General features: G+C 38.9%; 1 protein-coding gene across 1 annotated transcript; it reads left to right on the top strand.

Annotated features, from left to right (window-relative positions):
• The first annotated feature begins 2,938 nt into the window (after positions 1-2,938).
• Positions 2,939-17,379, top strand: LOC129711866 (uncharacterized). Its single transcript, XM_055659845.1, has 6 exons — positions 2,939-3,060; positions 5,193-5,368; positions 7,358-7,488; positions 8,230-8,403; positions 10,568-10,775; positions 14,485-17,379. Exons 1-6 carry the CDS (start codon positions 2,989-2,991, stop codon positions 15,035-15,037), a joined length of 1,314 nt encoding a protein of 437 aa, XP_055515820.1. The 5' UTR covers positions 2,939-2,988; the 3' UTR covers positions 15,038-17,379.
• Positions 17,380-18,844: the final 1,465 nt, after the last annotated feature.

Below are 18,844 nucleotides of genomic sequence, written 5' to 3'. Positions count from 1 at the left end.
AAAGGCTAATTAGCTTAACATCTGTTGTCACCGTGATATTGGAGACTACAATCAAGAAAGGAATAGCTAGTCATTTAGAGAAGCTCAATACACAGTATTTGGATAGGAAACTCATGTTTGACAAACTTGTTGGAGTAAAAGCAATGTCAGTAATGGCAAAAGTGTAGAAGCAGGACATTTGAATTCCCAGAAATTATTTGACAAAGTGACTAGTATACAGTTATTGCAGAATAGAAGAATTCATGCTATTGGGGGAAATAGTTTCATAGCAATTGAAGACTCATTATCACATAGAAGGCATAGACAGAATAAGTGGGTCTTTATAAGGCTGAAAGGATTAATTCTTGACCATAGACTGTTTATTATCTATACTAATCATATGTAGGAGGGAGCAGTGTGTGAGGCATCCATATTTCCTCAAGACACGAGGAGAGGTGGGAGGGCATACTACGATGTGGATGATTATATTCTGCAGCAGGATAAAGACAGATTGAGTGGGCAGAAACTTGGCAATCAAACCCAATTGTGGGAAAGTCTGAGATCAGTCATGTCAGTAAGAGGGAATAGGGATACATTGAAATAGATAAAGATTGTAAATGAATGGAGTACAGAGGGATCTTGGTGTCTTTCTGTACATCATGAAAGATTCTTACAGGTGGAGGAAGTAGTTAGATTATTTAAAAGTGAGATGATCAGGAATTTCTTCGTACAGAGGGTAGTAAAACTCTGGAATTCCATGCCGTAAAAGGTTATGGAGCCCATATCAATGTAGTTTTTAAAGAGAATATATTATTGAAAGATTAGGAAATTAAGGGGTTATGGGAGACTGGGAAAAAAACATAAATTGGAGGCAGGAAAGATTTGACATAATAATAGTGGATGGTTGGACTGGTTTCAGTAATTAGATGGCCGACTCCTGCTACTATTCCTTTGCATTGTGTGTAAGATCTTGAATTGTGTGCAAGATCTTGGATTGATCTCAAATTAATTTCCAAATATCTTCACTTTGCTTAATTCGGAACAATAAAATGAGATGTCATTAGTTGAGAAGATTTGAATTTTCTATAATTCAGTGTAGATTTTTTTTTTTTAAACTTTACAATGAAACTTCAATAATCCACTATCGAGATATTTGGAAAATATCTATAGAACATTCGAAAATGATCACCAATGCTTCCACGACTTCTAGAGCCACCTTCTTGAGTACCCCGGGATGCAGACCATCAGGCCCTGGGGATATATCAGCCTTCGGTCCTATCAGTCTACCCAACACCATTTCCCGACTAATGTGAATTTCCTTCAGTTCCTCTATCACCATAGATCCTCTATCCCCGAGTACTGGGAAATTGTTTGTGTCTTCCTTAGTGACGATAGAACCAAAGTACCTTTTCAACTCTTCTGCCATTCCTTTGTTCCGCATACTAAATTCACCTGTTTCTGTATTCAAGGGACATACAAAGAACTAATCTTTTCACATACCTAAAAAAACTTTTTCGATCCTTCTTTATATTCTTGGCTAGCTTACCTTCATACTTCATATTTTCTCCCCATTTTGCCTCTTTAGTTACCTCTGTTGTTCTTTAAAAGCTTCCCAATCCTCTGGCTTCCTACTAATCTTTGCTATGCCTTTTTGTTTTAGCTTCTAACGTCCTTGACTTCCCTTGTCAGCCTCTTTCTCCCCCTAGAATCTTTCTTACTATTTGGAATGAAAAGATACTGCATCTTGTGGATTATTCCCAGAAATTCCTGCCATTGCAGTTCCTGCTCATTACTCATCCCTGCTAGGGCCCCTTTTCAGTCAACTTTGGCCAACTCCTCTGACCTCATTGGTCAGATGCAATACCATACATCCCATCTCACCTTTTCCCTCTCAAATTGCAGTTTAAAAACTTATGTTGTGTTCCATTATCAAATCCAGTTCATTACATGGCACTAAACCCAGAATTGCCTTTTCCCTGGTAGATTCCACTAGAAGCTGATGTAAGAATCCATCTTGGAGGCACTTCACGAATTTCCTTTCTTGGGGTCCAACCTGATTTTTCCCAGTCTACCTGCATATTGAAATCTCCCATGACCATTGTAGTCTTGCCTTTTTTACATGCCAATTAAAAAAAAGGATGAACAGGATTTAGGATCATTCCTGCTGGTAGACAAAACTGCTGGAGAAACTCAGCGGGTGAGGCAGCACCTACGGAGCGAAGGAAATAGGCAACATTTCGGGCCGAAACACTTCTTCAGTCTGAAGAAGGGTCTCGATCCGAAACGTCGCCCATTTCCTTTTCTCCACGGATGCCGCCTCACCCGCTGAGATCCTCCAGCATTTTTGTCTACCAGGATTTAGGATGAGATGTTTTCACCAGTGGCCTAAATAAACTCCAAAGAGATAATAACATAGTAACAAGAGAAAAAAACAACTGCAGATGCTGGTTTAAATCGAAAGTAGACAAAATGCTGGAGTAACTCCGCGGGACAGGCAGCGCCTCTGGAGAAAAGGAATTCCACAGAAGAGTTGAGGACAGCACAGATCAGTCATGGTTATATTGAATGGCTGGCCAAGGCTGCTGGACTACTATAATTTCCTCATGTTCCGTGCATTGCGGATGAAGCTCGGTCCGGAATAGATTGTTGTTGTTGGTGGTGGGGTTTTTTTTTTAAACCTTAACCGGAAGAAAGCGTTATCCGGGAAGCATTAAGAAAGCGTGTTGTTACTTTGCCCAAGCCCGGTTAAATACCGTGAGCACCAAAGACTCTATAATCTTTAGTGAGCACCCCCAGAGCAGGGGGTGGGGTTGGGGTGGTTACTTACTCCCTGCGGGTGGTCGCCGGACTCGGCTCCAGCAGCACAACGTGGCGCTGACTTCCCGCCGACCGTTAACGGTCACCAACCACCGTTGCCGTGGCGACGGGGCACGCGCTCGAGCCGCCTGGGCCTGGCGACGCCGCCCCATCTCGGCCAGTCCAACGGCCGCAGCTCCCCGGGAAAATCGGATGGAAAAGTGCGCCGATCCTAATCAGAGGCGCCGATTCTGCCCGGCAATTCGCCTCAATCCCGTTAAGAAGGTAGACCCGAGCTAGCTCGGGGTCAATCTGTGTATTTACAGACTGTATTTTTAAAATGTCTGCTTTAAAGGCTTTACACAGATTTCTTTCGCCAGGAGCGACCTCCTGAGCATATCCAGCATTTTTGTTTCTTCTCAGATATTCAACAGTCTTTTGCTTTTCACCATAACAATCATAATCCCGTAGCTTCTTGTGGGAGCTTGCTGTGCACAGATTGGATGCCCCTTTCCCTCTTAATGTTGGGTTACTGGACCAGCAGCAAGTGGGCATTGACCCGAAATCAAAAGTTCAAACCCTATCACGCCAACTGGGCAATTTTAAATTCAAATAATTTAATCTGAAACAAATAAATCCAATCATTCACATAAATGTATTCTGAGAGATGTCGAAATAAGAAACTTCAAATGCTGGTTTACAAAAAAAAAAAGACAAAATGCTGGAATAACTCGGGTCAGGCAGCATCTCTAGAGAACATGGCTAGGTAAAGTTTCAGCTCAGGAACCTTCTGGGTCTGGTTCCTATCCTCAACGTTAAAGAAAAGCAAGGTAGCAAGCCTTAATGACATCCACCATCATGAAGTCCGTTTAGAAGCTGGTCATGGCACCCATTAATTCCAGCCTCCCAGAATATTTTACTTCACTGCAATTTACCAAGCACCCCAACAGATCCACAGCAGATGCCACCTTTACTCATCACTGTGCTCGATACTCATCACTGGAACATTAAGATATTTATGTCAGATAGCAAGATATCTACAACAGCCTCCTATTTATTAACCATAATCCCCACAAATTTCATCTCCAAACTCCTGGATTTCCGAGTCAGCATTCTCCCCCTCCCACCCTCCTTCGCTCTGCCAATGGATCATGTTTTCCTGACCCATTAAACATAAGTGATAGACAACAAAACATCCTCCACAATAATTCTCAACACAACTGTGCAGCAAGGATGCATTCACAACCTCTTACATACTCCCTATACTCTCATGACTGTGTACAAAATCATGAGGGGAATGGATGGGATAGACGCACAGAGTCAGCCATGATCATATTGAATGGCGGTGCAGGCTCGAAGGGCCGAATGGCCGACTCCTGCACCTAATTTCTATGTTTCTATGTCTCTTTCCCCAGAGTTGGGGAAATCGAGGACCAGAGGACATTGGTTCAAGGTGAAGGGGAAAAGATTTAATGGGAATCAGAGGGGTAACTTTTTCCACACAACGGGTGGCAGGTGTATGGAACACGCTGCCAGAGGAGGGTAGTTGAGGCTGGGACTATCCCATCGTTTAAGAAGCAGTTGGACAGGTACATGGATAGGGCAGGTCTGGAGGGATGTGGGCTAAGCGCAGGCAAGTGGGAGTAGTGCAGCTGGGACATTGTTGGCCAGTGTGGGCAAGTTAGGCCGAAGGCCTGTTTATGACTATGTACGGTTAAATTCTGCTATGTCAATCTACAAGTTTTCAGATGACACCACTGCGGTGGGCTCAAACAATGACGAGACAGGATGCAGTCAAGCGATAAACAGCTTAGAGACATGGTGTCAAGACAACAATCTCACTTTCAGTGTCAGCAGGACAGAGGAGCTAGTAACTGACCAAGTGAGATGGTATACACTCCCCAATCATCATCAATGGTGCCAAAGTGGAGATGGACAAATACTTCAAGTTCCTGGGCATAAATATCAGCAACAATTTGTCCTGGACCAACCACATTGAAGCCATAACCAAGAAAACATACTAAATTCCTCCAGAAGATTAAGGAAGTTCACTACATCTCTGACAACTCTCATCAACTTCCATAGATTGACTGACTCATTTGTAACACCAGAAGTAACTTTCATAAATCCATGCTCACTTAGACCAATCATATTTTCTACTGGATCTTATAATAGATTCCAGCAATTTCCCCAATTATTATTATTTCCTTCTCTTTGAAATTTCTCAAATGCTGATTGGGTTCTTTCAAGCCATCAATTTCTTTATTGCATTTTTTTGTAATATAGTAATTTATTTTACTTTGGAGTCCTGTTATTTTGTCCAGTGTATAGCACCCGATTAAGTTTTAATCAGCAGTGCAGACTGTGATGTTGATTATGTTGCTAAATTAATAAATGTCTTTTTAAAAAATATATAGAATCAGATGCATTCTTCTGTAAATTGTTCACGTGCCTTGGAACTGATTAGGCCAACAGTCTTTAAAGTTGCCATCAAGAAAAAATATGAAATTGGACCAACTGACCAATACTTGTCTATCACTAGTTCACACAAATCTCCTGAATCCTCTCAACTGCGTAGAGGTAAAGTAGCATGGTAAGTTGTCAATGCTTTTCAATTTTATGATAAATTGGTAGGAGTAGCACCCTGTAAATATTTTGGCTCCATGGATGGTAAACACATTTGTTTTTCTTCCTATAATTGGACATTTAAACTTAGTTGGTCTGTAGTTCTTCTGAAAACTGAACAATTGATATTATCCTGGTTAATTTATGAAAATGGAGCAAATCCATCACTGAATGAAGTTAGTCATGGTCAAAGAGTGATACAGTGTGGAAACAGGCCCTTTGGCCCAACTCGGGGTAAATTAACAACGCTAATTATTAACACCAACTTTAACTCATGTATTCAATTTTAAGAGACTACATTAGGGCAATGAAGAAGAAACTTAAATAAATGTTTGGGTTAATGGGTAAAAAAAAAATCTTCAGATACCTTTTAGAGATAGATTAACCATGATTGAATGGTGGAGTAAAATATGGGCCAAATGGCTTAATTCTGTTCCTGTCACTTATGACCTTAAGACGACCTCTGTCATTTAAAAAAAGTGGCCTTTTGTCAGTTTTCTCCCGGATGGATAAGCTACGAGTAATTAGCATTCACCATCCTTCTTTAGGTGGCACCAACATTGTTTCTGCCACCTGGATACCCTTGCACTCTTAATTATCACAGACATTCCCTTTGTTCAATTCATCCTCTTCTCTGCAACTTAAAACATGTTTGCTCACTTTTCCCCTGAGAATATTATCTTGAAACTTGAAGTATTTTTCTGTTTTTATAAATGCTGCCTGATCTGTGAAGTATTTATGGCATTGTGGTTTTTTTTAATTTTTATTGAAGATCACTGTACCATTTTCTTACTTCATTGCATGCTATGGCTACGTTTTATCTTTCAGTGGTACTTGTACAAGGACACTCAAAACCCCCGAATGCCAACACCTTTCAATTTCTCACCATTTAAGACTTTAATTTTTCTAAAATGTATCAATATGAATGCCGTCACATCTTTCCACATTCTTTCCCCCACCATTTCCTTGCCCATTTAGTTAACATTGCCTAGAGGCCTGTGCCCGCACCTCCATCCGGTTTTGTATTATCAGCAAACGTAGACAAATTATACTCGTTCCTTCTTTCAAATCATTGACTGTGTGCAGGTAGGGTTCTAGGTCTAGTAACTGCAGCTTCTTCCAAATTGTATCTTCCTGAGACTCTTGAGGATTTGATTAAAACTAACTTTGTGGCAGCACCTGGTAGCAAGTCAGGGGCACAACGAACCCTTGGCTCTGGAGGGCAGCGTCTCATTGTGGGAAGCGCTAGACATGGGGTTGGTACCCGAGTTGGTATTTAAGGCTGGGCAACATCCGTGACCTTGGTGGAGTAGGGAGCTGTAGGAGAGAATAAACATGTCTCGTGCACACAACTTGTGTCAGCTTTGTTTTTTGGCTGGACTCCCACCAGCCCCCGCTACAACTTTATAATAAAAACCCTGAATAATTGCTATTTTTCATGCTCCCATTGCTTCATTTGATACAAATGATTTATATCCATGCTATACGCAGGGGATAGCATTTTGCCATGGTAAAGGATGTTCCTCTAGGAAGCAGTAAATTCTTTGGCACGACACTGTATTATATTCCATCATATTTAATTAGGTATTACTAATAATTTACATTAGAGTTTCCATTCATTGTAACTGAAATGAATAAATGATGGATAACAGCAGTCAATAATGAAGGTAAAAAATACTATTCTTCTCAGGGGAACTACTGTCAGAGGGAGCCAGGATTCAGCCTCTGTATTAAATATAGAATGGAGTGGTTTATAGAAATTAAACTAAAAAAATAGCAATAGGGTTATATTATACAACTTCCAATAACATTTTTTAAAATGGCATTAGTTGCATCATGTAAGCCTCTAATATAACCCCAAGGGAGTTAGGGTTATCTATGATGGCAATAAATATGCTGACATTGAAATACCATAAGAATAAAACCCATAGAAAATGTACCTGTTTATTTGAACAAGGACCAATACAACTGCAACAATAAAAGGACACATTCAGCCCAAGCCTAAACCAGACAGTCGAAGATGTTCCTTCAGATCAACAGAGCCAAAAAGCAACGCACCAGCTGAGAACAGAATACCCCAAATTACAGGTAATACGACTAATGTAACTTTGTTTAATTTTTCATGTTATACGAATGATTGATTATGATCTAAAGAGAATTATGATTTAAATTAGATTTTTATTATATACTGGACAAAGTGGGACCCATTGGGTCCCCGTCATACAGGAGACCTGGTCCCCCAACGCAACCCGTTCCCTCATCGCAACTCGTTCCGCAAACGCAAAATTCGACCACTCATCCATATCCCCCACGGGAGGCCTCGTCCCCAATACAATATTCCACCACTCACCCGTTCCCCCAACGCAATATTCCACCACTCACCCGTTCCCCCAACGCAATATTCCACCACTCACCCATAGCCTCCAACTGTGCGGGGACGGCTCATTTCCCCTTATTCACCCTCCCTAATTTTAAACTTTAAAACAAAAAAAATCCAATTGCACTTGCTAGGGCTGCCAGGACTCAGTGTCCTGGGATTGCAACATTGTAGCAGGCTGGGTTACAATCCCATTGTGACGTCATAGCTGTAACTGCCAATGCAGATGGAAGAAATTTTTCTCAAAGTGGTTTGTAAAGATAAAAATGTGAATAACTTGTAAAATATAACATCAATCTGAACAAAACTTGATACACTACACCACAGGACAATGGTGAGTAGTGTACAATGGTTGAACTACGATTCAGCCTATGTGCATTTCCCTGACAGCAAATATTGAATACAGATTTATCCTCCTTATTTTGTTCTCTATCTCTCAATTTCAAATACAGCATATGGAATAAAGTGTGACCTTCTGCAAAAAACAAGCAGCAGAGGATCTTTATGCCAAAGCCCCACATTAATAAGGAATGTATCAGCACTTGGAGGCGGAGGAATTGTTCAGAATTTAGACAACGAACTAGAAATGCTTATTCAGCAGATTATCGATGATCAGGATCTTATAAGTATGTATAATCATTCAAAGATTTCTTGAAGTAAACCAATGTATGTATCTAAATTTAAAGGTGAGTGAAAACACAACAAATTTCATAAATTGGTCCTGAACATACGAGCCGATAGGTTTCCCCATAATCAACTTCTGTATATTTTTCTGTGACATTTGCAATAGTGAATATCATTAATTATCAATAACTAGTGTCTTTTTGGGCCTTAGCTTGATATTCCAACCACTGCAATGTAATTTAACAACAAAAATACCAGTTTTCAGAACTAGAAACTTCAAACATATATCTGGTCTAGATTTCAAAATTTATTTCTGCACACTTTAAGCTGACACTTTAAGTCCTGGGCATAGGAAACACCATCCCTTTCTTTTTCTTAAATACAATATTGAATCTAGGTATTCTTGATAACTTGGTGAATTTGTAAAGAGACTACAGTCATATAGATTAAGAATATCCTCATTTGTCAGCACAACTATATCAAGTACCCCATGTTAGAGAATGAAAGACAGTCAACATTTAAACTTTGATATCTTACAGGAAATATGGGACAATTGTTATTACTACACAATCACATACTATTTGAGAAACGATGATCTGAGTGCAACAAGCATCTTCAGAATCTTACCCCAGTTATGGAAAATGTGTCCAATCTGACCAAACGTATACCAATCAACCAATTATCAGCAGAGGTTTAATGCCTTTTTTAAAAAATCAAATTTCAGACAGTCAGCTCATCAGGTTTATCTTGTTCTTTAATCAAAAGTTCATTCAAATCAGAACAATAAATTATTTGATTTCAAGATGTGGTTTTACAATATGTAAATGTTGAGACAGTACAGAAAATATAGAATCAATTCCACTCGAGGTTCAAGAGTTCTGAACCCTTTGTAAATTTCTTGTGAGGAAAAAGTTCACCATGTCAGTTCAACAACCTCAGTTCCTATCTTTATTTGATGAACAGTGATACCCAGCTGGAAAGTAAATATGGGCTTGGGCTTAATCTTGTTATTTCTCACAATTAAATAGCATGTTAACATTAGCAATTAGACTCAGATATAAAGAATAGGCCCAAGAGCAAGATAATCAGCAGACTGCCAACACTTATAACACCATGTCGCACAAGATGTGCCTCATGAGAGGGACACATTAAGTAAATGACTGAAAAATTGGAAAACCTAAGACATGTGAAACATTGTAGACCAAACTTTAAGGATGACATATTGGTCTTGGAGGATATGCTGTCCAATTATCAGAATCAATCCATGGTTAAAGAATCGAATAATAAAAGCAAATTACATCAACTTACATTGTGAGGTTGTAAGTTTCCAAAATTGTGAAATGCTATAATTCAAATTTACCATAAAATTTAATAAAGAGAACCTTTCCATTTTTATGGGGCATTCGACTATTAGGGGACAGTCTTCAAAGTAGCACTTCATTCAGCGGTAAAATCAAGACACAAGGAACTGCAGATGCTGGAATCTTGCGTAGAAGACTAAATGTTGGAATAACTGAACAGGTCAGGCAACATCAGTGAACGACATGTATAAGTGGCGTTTCGAAGAAGGGTTCCAACCTGAAACGGTGCATACGAATGTCCTCCACAGATGCTACCTGACTCAATGAGTTACTCATGCACTATGTGTTCCGAGAGAAATCATGAAACAATTTGACACACAGAAAATAATGAAAATATGAAACTATCCTGCCATCAAGATATCAGATGCCGAGTCAAATGAAAATGTCAAGACTGAAATCAATAGAAATTTATCCAAAAAAAAAAAATCGGAAGGACAATGGATCAAAAACAGTAATATGCATAGGGTAAGAAATAGGCAATGATCTCCTGGAATTCTTGAAAAGGCTCGAGTGAACAATCATTTAAGTTCCTGCTGCAACCACAGTTTCCTAGTCAAAAAAAATGTCCTGTCAGATTGACTATCTTGAACTTTTGAAATGTGAGCAGGAGAGCCATGGATAGTCCAACATCAGCTTTCCATTAGAAAGACTAATGGGCAAAAATTCATGAATACTCCCCTCCCTGCACACACTAATTTTGAGCATCAATGATACACAGTGCACTACCACTAGAGTATCTAATATCTGATTTTCATTTTTAAAGGAAGAATTAATCAATATTGATATTTGGTTCAATTTCTAATAGGAAAACACAAACTAAGTACTAACCAGGATGCTGACGACCATCTTTCAAGGAAAGAGGATATTGGGGTAGAGGCATCATGTGAAATAGATGTTTCATCTAGATTTCACGATTTAGAATTTCAGGAGAGCAAAGTAAATGCTCGAGAAACACTTCATCTTTATCTGCCCAGCCTTGACATTCAAGAAGAGGAGGACTATCCAACAGCAAGGTAAACCCTATGTTATATTAAGCAAGTTTGGCCCACATCCCTTTAAAACATTTCAGTGCATCTGTGGTGGACAATGTAAAAATAATTTGTTGAGATGCACCAGATTTGAAAATTTAAAAAAAATCTCAGCCAGATAGTCTGGAATCAAAGTTGGCAGGTCAAACTGTACTGAACAATAGAAAGCCATTAAAGCAAAGGTGCTTTAGCTGCAGCCTGGGCTAATTCCCATGAATGGAGAAAGATGGGGATACTAATTCCAAAACTCTACGTGTGACCAAAGAGACCGAGGTAAGCAGAGCAGGGAAAGAACATATGATGGTTGCCAGATTGTTATCAGAACCAAGCTAATTATAAGTAAATAAGATTTAAGGAAGACAGAGGGAGCTTGAGAAACTTTGACAACAAGCATTACAAGGAATCCAAATAAATTTGACAGGCATGAGAAAAATGTTTTGGAGGAAAGATGGGGTCAGAGCGCAAAAAGAAAATTCCCTCCTGGTGGCAGAGGGTATCACTAAGGTACTGGGAGAACAAAGTGGCATGGCTGGTAGAGCTGGTGTATCACAGCACCAGAGACCTGGGTTCCATCCTGACTTCAGAGTCTGTGTGGAGTTAGAGTCATACAGCGTGCAAACAGGCCCCTTGGCCCAACATGCCCCATATAAACTAGTCCCACCTGCATGATTTTGGTTCATATCTCTAAATTCACCGTATCCAAGTACCTGTCTAAATGTTGCAATAGTCCTTGCCTTAACTACCTCCGCCAGCAGCTTGTTCCATACACCCACCACCCAGACTTACTTACAGAGAATAGATGTAGTCTGGCCAGCTCATAAAAATAGTTAGGTAAGTGAATTATATGTCACATTTTCAGGTACTGTAAATGCCTCTTGGCTTATGGGTCCATCTTCTCAAGGGAATAACTGATTGGTGAACAGATTATTTTTCAGACTTCAGTGGCATTAAAGCTAAGAGATTTGAATAGACTAAAACTTAATTGTAAGAATAGCAGCAAAATAGCACGTGCTAATATCACATGAAGTTTGTTTTTCTGGGAATAGATGCAGAGAGAAGGAAAGGGGAGGTGTTGGTGATGGAAACAAGGTACACGAGTTGATCTTTGTGTTTCCATTGATTGACAGTGTGGGCAGAGGGAAAACATGAGAAGTTACCTCATTTTTAGATTTTCAACTAATTTAAAATTAATTTTAATAATTGAATTTAATTTATTCTTTTCACTTTCCTTTGTTTAACGTATTGGTAACTTATTTTGTAATCACTTTTATTGTGCGTGTGCTTAGTGTTGCCTCTCTTTAATATTAATGATTTCTTCAGATTCCATTTCACCCCCATTTTTAAAATCATCGATCATATTTTATTATTGACTGACACTTATTTTATTTCACCAGGACACACTTCTTGTGAACTTTACTCATTTAAATTCTCAATACCTACTTCTGTTCTATCCCTTTGACAGTTAAAATATTTTGCAAATTTTCCTTCTCCGATTCAATTCTCATCAGCTCAAATCCTTCCCCATTTCTTCAATCTTCAACTTGAGTCTTTATCAATTCTTATTTAAAACTTACATTGTGGTCACCATTTGCTATATAGATTCTTGGTTCTTGGGTCAGGATAATACAACAAGGAAACAGGCCATTGACCCAACTAGTCCACATCAGGCAAGATGTCTATGTGCCAGAGTACTATCTGTACTTGGAGCAGGCTATTAATCACTACAAGCTCCAAATAAGCTATGAACTACATAGACTTGGGGTCATTGTATTATTATCGTTTGTGTTTTCAAATAAAATCCCAGTGCTTTATCTGTTGCTCATTAGTGTTTACAGAGGTTATTATGGTGTTTGCCTATTTGTTGTGCTGCTGCAAGGAAGAATTTCATTGTTCAGTCTCAAATCATGATATTAAAACATTGACTCGACTCTCAACATTTCCTGTTCATGTTTCATACATTTGTTGTTTTTATCTGCTGACTTTATTTTCACATCAGATCCTTTAATGATTCCTCTCAGATTGGTTTAATATACGTGTAGTCTGAAATCCATTCAACTTCATTCCTTTAGCAAATACAAGGTGATTTGGCTCAAGCAACATCTGTGGAGAAAATGTACAGAAGACGTTTTGGATCAGGATCCTTTGTCAGACCTCCGATCCAAAATGTTATTTGTCTATGTCCTTCATTGATGTTGCCTGACCTGTTTAGTTCCCCCCTCACTTTGCTGTTTTGCTCAAGTTCCCAACATTTACAGTTTCTCATGACTCCATGCATTTTCCTACTTCCCCCACCTTATCTAATGACTTATTTAAATGTGATGAATTTCTCCCAATTACTTTAACACATTTTCTGGAATCCCCATTTATTTATTTATTTATTCTTTTTGTCTATTATGTGTTCTGTGGTAAACCTTAATTAATGTTATCAATTCCTTTTCACCCTTTGTGTTAAGCTACAGCTGAGCAAATGGTTCATATCAAGTCAAAAGAAATTATGGATTCTCGTCCCTCTCCAGATCCTCAAATGAAAAATATTCAGGGACTGAAGGGTTGCACTATAAGAGAATAGGCCATTAAAACAGTATGGGATAGATCCCTAGGCAATGTTTCAAAGCAGTTATTCCCATTGCCCTGGCCAACACTCGTCTCTCAGTCAACATCATTAAAAAGTGATAATCAATATTCACTTGTTGTTTTTGAACGTTTACTGTATTGAATTTAACTGCTGCATTTTTCAAATTAACTGACTACGCTTCAGAAAATATTTCATAGTTAGTCTGTACTTCTGGAATGAAGAAAACTATTATTTAAATCTGTATTTCTTTTAGGAATTCTGGTGCAGAACTGGTGTCACTTATAACTCTATGTACAGCATAACCTTTTTCCTACATGATAAAATATTAATGTTAAATTTGTTGTTGATTAATATTTGTGGTCAAGTTTATTAAGGAGCTTGGAGAATAACATGTGTGGAGTTCTCCATGATCTCACTGAATGGCATTCAAGGTTCAAAATGCTACATGGTCTATTATTTTCCAAATATAATAATTAAATTCCCTCTTTTCCCCTAATTTATCCTTTATAAATTAATTATATGCTCCAACATTTGAGAGTCCCGTTCTTACAAAACTTTATTTAAGTGTAATTGGCTCTTAAAATCCGTCTACACAATGACCAAATTATAAATAAATAAAATCTTGGCAAAAATTGCACTGAAAAATATGGAATTTCATCATTTAAATATCATATTACCAAATTATTCAGAATCATTCAGACAGTTAACAGTTTATATGACTGGGTGGGCCAACCAAAGCTGAACACACTCTGTACAAATCACAGACAATGGATAATGCAAACAAAAATACACTGAATTGTAGTCAGATGCAGAATTTCACAACTTGCATTCAACCCCTTCCCAGACTCCGTGTAATCAATCATCATGACTGTGTACCTCCAATGGCGATCAGAAATTGAACTTAATTTGCCATGAAAGAATTTGCTAAATGTAGTTTACATAGACTTATGACATTTAAATGGAAATCCCTTTCAAAATGTCAGAAGAACACATTTGACAATGTATTATATCTCCATCTTTATAAGTTAGTGAATACAATCTGATAGTAACTGAACGAATGAGGAAAAAAAAAATCTGACAATGTGTTTTGAAATATAATTATTCCAACCTGTCTCACAGGGAACCAGATGCCGGAGTTTCACAGACGTCAGAAGAATCAACTGAAGACATGAAAATTAAAGGAAAAGATAAAAATATTAATAAAATTCAACAGTCAAACAGGATCAAACGTTCTGCTTGGGCATGTCAGCCTGGTGGTGAACTGAAAGGTCAAATGCAAAAGAGACCAAGTGAAAAGAAATATGCTCATCCTACTTCAGTTACTTGTTACTTTGTAGATACAAAAACATATAGTGAGGCATTTCAAGATCGCCAAAATGGATTAGATGAAATACAACCAATAAAGCACAATAGCAGAAATGATGCAATGCTTGACTTAAAGATCTACGATTTGGAAGCAGAATCAGACGATGGTCATGCTGTCCAGGAGAACTCTCAAAACAATTCAAATCCCAGGTCCAAAGAGAATCCTACTCCTGTTACTGTTGTCGAGAATGACAGAGAGAGAACAAAGATACATATTCAACGCAATAATTTGGTATTCAATACAAAAAAATCTGCTGTTACTGCCTTGCCCATGGCCAGACATCTGACCATTAGGCAAAACTACTAATTTCCCAGTTCACATCACCAGTTAGCAGGCAGTAGTATTTGCCGACTTAACTTAGAGACATTTAAAGGTAAATTTAATAAAGGCATTTAATATTATGAGGGTTTTTGATAATAAATAAAGTAGAAAATATTAATGTTGATGCAAGGATTGAAATAAGGACACCCATTTAAGACATTTACTAAAAAGAGCTAAATAGTAAAACTAAATTTCTTCAAGAATGGAACTCATTGCTTGACAGGGAAATACACTCAATGATAAATTTCAAAAAGAAATTTAAAATATAGAGAAGAAAAATTGCAAGCAGGAAAAAAAAAAGCATGGGAGCAGAATTATTTGGTACACTCTTTCAATGAGCTGACACGGGCAAAATGAGGCACATAGTTTCAGTCAATACTGTATAATTTTCCATGTTGTGAAGATTTATTTTTAAAAGGTTTATTTTAAAGTTGGAATGGACGATGACATTCGAGGTGAAATATAATTTAGGTAGTGATGTCTTTTATTGATGTCACTATAGGAAGAATTAGCAAACTGATTACAAAGCATCCAAATATTTATAAACACATGGTAAAATCATGTATTGAGCAGCTTATGAAGTGTAGATCCACAAATGAAATACGAGAAACATCCTTGTTAGTTGCCATCTAGCATAATATTTTGGAACACATGATTTAATGTTATCCTGAAAATTATTAAGAATTAAACCAGCACCAATGTCAAATATTTACCAATAATCCTTAACTGGGATGTTAGCAGAAGAAACTTCAATAATATTTGTGGAATATTTTTCCATTTGACACAATTAACTGTTTCTCTGAAAAACTTTTGTATTTAATTCTCATGTTTCGCACCATCTTCAACCCCCAATTACAAATGCAGAGATGCTTAAGTTTTCACAAGCTATTATTTTCCAGTTCTTTAACTATACACAGAGCTTGTTATGTTGCATTCTGCGTTTTATTCCAGTATTGAAAGGTAGAAGAAATATTAATCGGTTGGTCATGTTAAGATTAATTTGTCAAAATGATTTGGTTATGCAGTAGTCAACACCAGAGCACAACAATATACATGTCTGAATCAGCTTTGAGAAAAAAAAATGCAATAAGCATGGTGTCTTTTTTTTAATTTGTTGGTGTCTTTACATGTATCCCATAAATATTTTTTCAATGATACTATTATTATGGTGATAAAGATCTAAACCATTGTCTAGTATTCATACAGATAATCTTCTACAACTTCTATGCATTTATTCAGGCACAAACCCATGCAGAATAAATAACAATGGGCAGAATTGCATGAAAGAGACTTGCGTGATAACCGCAGAAAGAGAATGGTCCATTAAGCTACCCAGCATACATTAGCCAGCTATTCTCTGGATAGTGTGTTCTCAATTACATGATGTCTGCACAAATGGATGCAAAAAATTAAAGGAGGATATTAATATTTTGCCAACCTCTACTCTGCTGATTTCAAAAATGAAAACGCCCATTACTACATATTTCTGTTTAAGAAAACCGTATAATTAATTCAATGGACATTGCAAAACAGTACAGAAATGTGTATCTACCTGTTGAATTACAACTTTATTTTAAATGTACATTCATAATATGTGTTGTTCTCAGAAAATCAATGGATGTGATTTGTTTTTTTGTAAACAGACAGCCGTTTAACTATGTATTGTGTATTCCACTATCATCCGTTTAATTTCACCGTTTTAATAGTTGGGCAAAGCAACTATTTAGCCAACTAATTTAGTCCGATGTTCTTCAGCCAGAATCCCCATTGAAATGGATGAAGTTCCATATGAGACTATTATTCTATAAGAAATATTCAATATTATTTACAACAATGTTTGTAGAATTTTAATGAAATAAGAAAATAATAAATGCTTTGATAGCAAGAAGATAGTTCTGGAGTGGTCTGATTAATAACGTGAACAGAGAAACAGAGTAGGATTTATGGATAATAGACAATAGGTGCATTCAGCCCTTCAAGCCAGCACCACCATTCACTGTGATCATGGCTGATCATGCATGATTAGAATGTTTACAAGTGACATTAAACTGGGAAGTATCATAGATAGTGAAGATAGAATAGAATGCAATTTATTGTCATTCAAACCTAGGTTTGAACGAAATATAATTTCTACAGTTTTGTTTTTACATTACAAAACAATCCTAAGACCCACACTTAACACAGTTTACATAAACATCCATCACAGTGAGTCTCCAACATCTCCTCACTGTGATGGAAGGCAAAATCTTTATCTCTTCCCTTTGTTCCTTCTCCCGTGGTTCAGCAGTCCAACTGCAGTGTCGAGGCGAACTGGGGCTCCGATGTTAAAGCCCCCGCGGGCGATGGTAAGTCGAGGCCGTTTAAGCCACGCCGGGCGATGTTAGGCCCCGGCTCCATGTCCTTAAACCCGTGATTCCAGCGGGAGAAGTCGCCGTTGCGGAGCTCGGAAAAGCGGTCTCCCACCAGGGACCTGCGAGCTCCCGATGTTCCCGTCCACCGGGTCTGCGGCCGGTGCCTCCGAACTCCAAAGTCGGGTCGCAGCCTCGCGCCACCACAGCTCTTCCCGCTCCGAAGTTGGCCAGCTCCGCGATGTCAGTTCCGCAGGCTCTGCAACTGGAGCCCTCAGGTTAGTCCCGGCCGGAGGTCGCCGCCGGCTCCACGATGTTTGGCCCAACGACATCCGAGACCCGACAGGGAATAGTCGGGTCCCCGCACAGGGAAGAGATTTAAAACGGTTTCCCCCACAGCCCCCCACATATACACAGCTAAAAAAAATAAAAACGAACTCAAGACATACATTTAACAAGACAAAAATAAAAAAAGACAGACGACTGTAGTCGAGCCGCTGCCGTTAGGCACCGCCACTGGATGGTTATCAAAACAGGATCTTGATCAGCTGGGGAAGTGGGATCAGCTGGCGAAGTGGGCTGAAGAATGGCTAATGGAGTTTAAATCAGATACAGTAAGTATATGATGTTGCATTTTAGGAAGTCAAACCAGGGCAGGGATTTCACCCTGAACGGCAGGGTCCTGGGGAGTGCCTTTGAGCAGAGGGCTTGGGGCATGCAGGCACATTGTTCTCTGAAATGGCATCACATGTAGATAGGGTGGTTGTCTTTTGATACAGTGGTCTTCAGTCAAGGTATTGATAATGGAAGATGGGATGGTATATTAAAGTTGTAGAAGACATTGGTGAGCCACATTTGGTGTACAGTGTTCAGTTTTGATCACCCTGCGATAGGAAAGATGTCATTAAGCTGGAAAGAAAGCATTGAAAATGTACAAGGATATCGCCAGGGCTATAGGGAAAGGTTGGGCAGGCTTGGACAGGAAGGCAGCAGAGGTGGATAACAACAAAGATCGATGCCGATGTAGACTAGGGGTTTACACGTGTTGCTGGAAGCGCTCAGCGTGGGCTGTGGGAGACACCCCAGTGCACAGAGGCTGAGCGATGGCTGGAGGCAGAAGATGGCACATTCATGGGTCAATGTCAAGTAGGCGTCAGACTGGTTGAGTTGGCAGAGTCGGTGGCCCGAAGCTGGAGGCCCTGCAGCAGCCTGGAGCTCCATTAGATGACACGGCACTCCAAGTGGCCGAGCACGCAGATCAGATGCGACCTGCAGTGGCACAGAGTGGTGGAGCAGTGGTAGAGGAAATCAGCACATCGCCTGACTAGGCCGACCTCTGCACCACTGACCCAGTGCCACTGCTGGGCCAACAGGCCTTTCTTTATGGCCAAATTAAGACCACACATAAAAAATGCACTTGAAGGGTACAAGATGGTGCCTAAAA

This window comes from Leucoraja erinacea, chromosome 31, assembly GCF_028641065.1.
Source record: "Leucoraja erinacea ecotype New England chromosome 31, Leri_hhj_1, whole genome shotgun sequence".
NCBI lineage: Eukaryota > Metazoa > Chordata > Chondrichthyes > Rajiformes > Rajidae > Leucoraja > Leucoraja erinaceus.
Note: the sequence above shows the minus strand (reverse complement) of the source record. Positions and strands in the feature narration are given on the sequence as shown.